The following is a 6923-nucleotide window of genomic DNA, read 5'->3' on the forward strand; positions in this document are numbered from 1 at the left end:
TCTACTGGTCAAATTAAGTATGGCAGTGCTCTGATCAAATTGAAATGTTTTATATAATGCTGATGGACATCTGTGTTTTTGTTACCAGTTCATGTAGAATGTTTTTATTATTATTAAATTATTAAAACAGGTAACCTAATAGGCTATGAGCATCTCAGTCTTTGCGACAAGGTTTTTTCTCATTGTCAAAAGGTGGCATGCAATGAAAGTTTTGGGGGGGGGGGTTTAGGTGCAAAGATTACACTTTGACTTTACACAGTGAGTAGTCATGTCCTCTGTGGAGAGAGGGCTAGGCAGATGGTTGGCACAAATTCTGAAAAAATCTCCATGGAAATGAAATTGTCCCCCGTAAGCCTTTTTGCTGCCTGTTACTGTAAAATATTTCAACATTTCATTCCTCAGTGGCGAAACTTCCTCATTTTAATGCCTCGGAGGTTATTTGAAGGCCACGAGTGTCTTGCTGTATGTTATCGCGTATTTTCAAGTCACATTCAATTTCAGTGTGAGACTTTGCAGTCATGTTTACTTAACTCATTGTTGGGCATTAGTATTGGCATAAGCAGACAATCAGATACACCCGACGGATTTCATTGGTTGATTTTGTTACGCCCACGAATGTTACATATCCTATTTTACGTCACGTTTTCACGTTAAACCACGCCTCATCAACGCTGTACGTTGTCTTGCGTGGTGTGTGTCTGACAGAGGTGAAAGCATGCCGCTACGATCAGCTGTCCGTGTTATTAGTACCCCATTGAGGGCTGTTCTTCGACCCTCAGCTGCAAACCCTAGCCGAGGATATTCTGCTGTTGCACAAGCCCGTTCTGTGTTGGAACATGAACTTGACACAATCCGAGCGGCAGGCACTTGGAAAGGAGAGCGAGTGATCACTTCTAAACAGGGACCACATATCAACGTGGACGGCAGTCGTGGTGGTGAGCAACGTCGCTTTGCTAACAAGTGTCCACACAACGTGTGGAGTAACCTCGAAAGACACGAAATTGATATACATAACATGGGCATGCATGCATGTAAAACCGTGTTAACAACGTTCGGGTGTTTGCTGTGTATGAACTTATCTCTAGCTCTTTCTAACTAGCTTCATCTAACGAAGTCGGCTTTATCTAAAAGTTGGGAAATGCAGATTCGCTGTTCTCGTACAGCAAGTGCGTATCATCTTAGTGCCTTCCTGAAATGATGTGTGTGGTGTGTGGTAACTTTTCCGTGTCTTGGCTGTTGGTCATAATTTGTCTCGTCTGTAGCCTGGCATGGAAAAGGCTTATCGCCCAGACTTCTGTCACTATTCTCCCTTTGCTTAGTCTCAGTCCATTGTCACAGCAGTTACACAGATGTTATAGTAATTGTTAACTATACATATTTATCTTTCTCTCAAACTAGACAACTTCAGCTGTTTATTGTTGATGACCTATACAGGCCAGTGACACGCCACTATTCATCAATTCTAAAGGAGCCCTCAATGTCTCCTTATATTTGCAGATATATTGAACTTCTGCGCGAACAACTATCTGGGTTTGTCCAGTCACCCAGAGGTTGTCAAGGCGGGCATTGAAGCCTTACAGCAGTATGGTGCCGGACTGAGTTCTGTCAGATTCATCTGTGGCACACAGGTAATCACATTCATGACGTCTCTCATTAACTGAAAAGTGCCTGACATATGGTTTGTTTGAGAGTATTGAAAAACAATTGCATTTCAGTTTGATGTATACAAACGGCATGTCATTTATATACATTTATAAGTACTGTACATTAACACTGCCCTCCGCACAGCAGAACCATAACATAACAGTCAGTAGATACTTCATAGATCAATGTCTTTCAGTGGTGATAATTGCCAGAAGCAAAGATTCAAATATTATCACGATATTTGGGCCCCGATACATATTGCGATTCTTTACATTTTATGATACAGCAAGTACTGATTTGATTCTGTAATAGATTACAATTTATTGCTCCCATATATAACATTCGGTAAACTCTGCAACCATCTTCGCACCGTAAATTTGTTCTTGATTTCCACTGTTCAAGATGGGAATAATAAGTCTAAATTCCACTTGAATGAAATGTGAGCAAGCTTAGTTCTGACCCTTTCCCTCAGAATATTCACAAGGACCTGGAGAAGAAGCTTGCCCTGTTTCATGAACGGGAGGATTGTATCCTGTATGCTAGCTGTTTCGACGCCAACGCTGGACTTTTTGAGGTTTGGCCTTTATTCTGTTTGACCTCTGACCTCTGTCTCTATTGCTTGTTGACTCACCACTTCGTAAGCATCATTGTGAATGGTTTTGTTTCCTCCATTGTACAGCATTCTCTCTGTGCTTGTCTTATTGGCCTCAAGCTGTCAGGGCAGTGTGCTCAAATGTGGTTTCTTCTCAGGTGCTGTTAGGACCTGATGATGCAGTGCTCTCAGATGAACTCAATCATGCGTCCATCATCGATGGCATCAGACTGTGCCGAGCCAAGAGAATGCGCTACAAGCACATGGATCTGAATGACTTAGAGGCCCAACTGAAAGAGGCCCAGGTATTTTCATTACTTCACCTAATCATCAAAGAATGGAGACCAAAATAGTTACTAATAATGGTAAATAATATAGGCAAAAAGACAACAATATGATCCAAGTGAAGAGCTGTTACCCTCTGTTCTACATGACTTTGAAGACCATGCTGCAAGTGATTGGGAATGTGTAGGTTTTTAAGTTCTGAAAATGTGTTGACAATCGAAACAGGGCGATACAAGTTAGAGTGTTCCTCTGCATAAACATTACCACACATTCTGTCATCAACATGTGTCTTTTGAATCCCTAGTCGTCACGCCTACGTCTGGTCGTCACCGATGGTGTGTTCTCAATGGACGGTGATGTGGCACCACTGAAGGGAATTTGTGACCTGGCTGAGCAGTATGGAGCCATGGTCTTCATCGATGAGTGCCATGCTACTGGTTTCTTGGGACCTAGGGGCAGGTGAGTCAGTGTTTAAGCACTTAACAACTAGCCTGGGTACCAGCCGAACTTAGCCCCGCCCATAACATTTGAGGTCTGGAAGTACGGTCTTGAAGTACGGTCTGGCATTGCTCCGTTGGGGAGAAACTATCTCCGATCAAAAATTGGTTCGAACCAATCAAATGGAAAGCTGAGATGTGTAGATAGAGATGTTTTAGAAGACATCGACAGCGCATTCATATTGAAAGAGGAACAGAGAAATGCGACCAAGGCATTTGTCGATCGAAAATATATTTTTGCCGTCTTTCCTAAGGGATTCGGTAAAAGTTTTATTTATCAGCTGGCCCTGATGACGACTACGTTGCTCCAATTGAGCGAAGAGGCATTTTTTTCCTGGTTCGGCTGAAACACGCCCCATAATCACAGCCCAATGGAGCAGTATCAGACTCATATTCTGACTAGAATTATGAGTATGACATCGTCAGGCTACTTAGCAAACATGACAGGGATGTGAATTGCAGAAGAATTGCTGCTGAGATTTGTATTTGAACAAAGCCATGGTAAATACTACGCCTGCTATAAACCTTTTTGTTTGCAGGTGTAGTAATGGGGTTTTAGGGCTAATTGTTGAATAATCTTTCAGAGGTACAGATGAGATGCTGGGAGTCATGGACCGCGTCGACATTGTCAACTCAACTCTGGGGAAAGCCCTGGGTGGAGCAGCTGGTGAGTGTATCAGATAGACATTAAGGCCGAATCTCGATTCTTCCCCTTGCCCCTTTTGCTTTGTCTTGTCTTTGTCTTAACCCTAGCACTTGCAAGTGTAAGGGCCAAGGGCTGAGATCTTTCCCCTATGAAATGAGACGCCACTCGGTTTCGGGTACGTCATGCGTGACTGTATGAGCTATGAAGCTAGCGATTTAAAAAAAAGTCTAATGAAGAACATGGTTGCAAATATATATGTATACAACTGTGTAGAGCACGAAACAAGACTGTCGTCATTTTTAAATTAATTATAAGCCAAAAATACTTACATGTAGTGTATGTAGCATGATAGCTGGCAAGCTACCATATAAGCCAATGGAGTGGTGGTATACGCGCTAATTGTATCCTAAAACTACCGTTTGAAAGCTTCAGTTAAGACCTACAATACTATGCATCGTTCGAGTAGCACATTTCAGATCAAACCGAGTCATTATGAACATATAAAAAGTTGTGTAGATAGCTTTATTCATGTAAAATATTCCTCGCTTCAAGCAGCCATGTTTTTTTGAAAATTCCCGAGCTGGTTTCGCGGTGTGCTCTGGGATAGCCCTTGGAGGAGCAAGGTAGCTCTCCGATCATCTCAAAAACGAGGGCCATACACCCCTTAATCTTACCCCTTAATCTTGATCAAATTGGGTATTGAGACACCACTAGCTCTCACATGAACGCGCAACTTCAAGGGTAAGGGGGAAGATAAGGGGTAAGGGGAAGTATTGAGATTGGGCCTAATGCTGTGTGTAACACTGCCATGATTTACAACAGGGGACATAATGAGTGCTATACAAATTTAACTCCCCTATACTGTTTAATTGTTCTTCTGGCAAAGATGTTCTTACTCTGAATTTAAAAATGTTATGCTGGATGTTTCTGTTCTCTGTAGGTGGGTATACAGTGGGGCCCAAGCCTTTAATTGACCTTCTGAGGCAACGAGCACGCCCATACCTTTTCTCAAACTCTCTTCCCCCGCCTGTGGTGGCCTGTGCCACCCGAGCTGTGGAGCTGCTCCTGGCGTCCACTGAAATTGCTGAGAGCATGACTGCCAAAACCATGAGGTAGGATTCCAGGGGTGGAATATAACTGCTGCGGCAAGTGTCCAATGCTGCCTCTTCTATTGCTTATGCAACTGTTTGACAGTCACCTGACCTCCCTGCAGAAAGACGATAAGACCCCAGTGTTTGTCTTTGTCTTGTTCAAAGAAGGCAGGATTTGTTAATGGAATATGTAGCAGAATTGACACAAACGTATCACTTTGTTAGCTATATTTTTTAAATTTACTCTGGATCTACACTAACTTAAACGATAGCAATATATTTCTGGTTTTGATCCATGTCATGTTATATACTCCAAAATAGTAGCAAACATATCCTAGAGGCCATTCTCAAGGTGCTGTACCCATGAGACTACAGTATCAGACAGTATGAATGTCTGTACACTATGCACCTCTCTGTATTACATTTGTATCTAGCAAGAACAAACTAATAGCAGGTGCTCTGCATGGTTGTTAGTAGTCTGTGAGTGATTATGGGAGGTGGCTGGCTTAAAGGACTACTTTCTCTACCTAAAACTAACTAGAATATCATCTAATATTTTCCAGTAGCCAGACAGGTAAAACAAGTCAAACAAACACTTCATTAACTTGTTGAACCACTGATTACCTCAGGTTCAGAAATGCTATGACCCAAGCTGGCTTCACCATTTCTGGAACAGCCCATCCCATTTGCCCTGTGATGCTAGGGGATGCACGGCTAGCTTCATTGATGGCCGATGACATGCTGAAGTTAGGTGAGGAGTCAACTGCTGATGTGATCTAAAATGATTGAAATATTCCTGTTTTCATTTGGATCAACGGCCCTGTATGTAACCTGTTGAGCATGGATGCAAATTCAATCAAAGTCTGTCATTTGCTTTGTAAAACAAATCGAATTGAACCTGAATATTAAACATAAAAACATCTGGATGCCTATGCCTTAGCCTTGAACATCAGAAAATTAAATTCCCTCTCTGTTGCTCTTTCCTTCTCTCTATGTCCTTAGGCGTGTATGTGATTGGATTTTCCTTCCCTGTGGTACCCAAAGGGAAAGCCCGTATTCGTGTGCAGATCTCAGCGGCCCACACTGATGAGGACATCGACCGCACCGTGGACTGCTTCATTCAGACAGGCCGCAAGCATGGTGTCATTTCATAACCAGAGCGGCAAGAGAACACCATCAACTGTTACAGCTACGGGAAGGGGGCTTGGACGGCAACTACTGTTACAGTCAGATTTGAAGTGCTTATCTTATAGATGGCGAGGGTTAGGGTCAAGAAAGCTGATCGGGTTTACAATCATGAAAGGCCAATCGTGAGTTGCATTTGCTTTATAAGTGCCCAATAAATAACTTTGCTAAGAAATTATGTCTGCTGTTCTTCAATATTACAATTCACATGACCTGTACCATTTTAAACTAGCATCATGAAAAAAAAATCTTGCAGCACTTGGCTTAAGGGTATTTTTTGTATTTGTAAGCTTGAATAGCTGTCAGCTAGCAAACTAAATGATTTCATAATCCCTACCAAAGGCAGATTGGGCCAGTGTATTACTATGCTGTATACCGCTACCTCTGCTCCCGTTTCAGAAGAAAACAAAATGTTTGCCCAAGGTGGGAGAGGGTAAAAGCCTTGTAGCATAAAAGCGTTATTGAAAGCTATCTAAGATGCCTGTCCCCATCAACGTCAGTTAATATTTATAACTTTACGATCTACAGTCGTGGCCAAAAGTTTTGAGAATGACACAAATATGCATTTTCACAAAGTTTGCTGCTTCAGTGTCTTTAGATATTTTTGTCAGATGTTACTATGGAAGGCTGAAGTATAATTAAATATATTTAATAAGTGTCAATGGCTTTTATTGGCAATTACATGAAGTTAATGCAAAAAGTCAATCTGTGCAGTTTTGACCCTTTTTTTTCAAGACCTCTGCAATCCGCCCTGGCATGCTGTCATTTAACTTCTGGGCCACATTCTGACTGATGGCGGCTCATTGTTGCATAATCAATGCTTGGAGTTTGCCAGAATTAGTTTTTTTTGTTTGTCCACCCGCCTCTTGAGGATTGACCACAAGTTCTCAATGGGATAAAGGTCTGGGGAGTTTCCTGGCCAATGGACCCAAAATATCAATGTTTTGTTCCCCGAGCCACTTAGTTATCACTTTTGCCTTATG

The 6923-nt window shown here is 42.1% G+C and overlaps 1 protein-coding gene across 1 annotated transcript; it reads left to right on the plus strand.

Moving 5' to 3' along the window:
* The first annotated feature begins 702 nt into the window (after positions 1-702).
* Positions 703-6108, plus strand: gcat (glycine C-acetyltransferase). Its single transcript, XM_080857265.1, has 9 exons — positions 703-935; positions 1498-1628; positions 2117-2218; positions 2395-2541; positions 2826-2980; positions 3603-3685; positions 4605-4776; positions 5385-5506; positions 5758-6108. The coding sequence occupies exons 1-9, from the start codon at positions 716-718 to the stop codon at positions 5907-5909; spliced, it is 1284 nt and encodes a 427-aa protein (XP_080713391.1). The 5' UTR covers positions 703-715; the 3' UTR covers positions 5910-6108.
* Positions 6109-6923: the final 815 nt, after the last annotated feature.

Source organism: Sprattus sprattus, assembly GCF_963457725.1.
Source record: "Sprattus sprattus genome assembly, chromosome: 18".
Taxonomy (NCBI): Eukaryota; Metazoa; Chordata; class Actinopteri; order Clupeiformes; family Clupeidae; genus Sprattus; species Sprattus sprattus.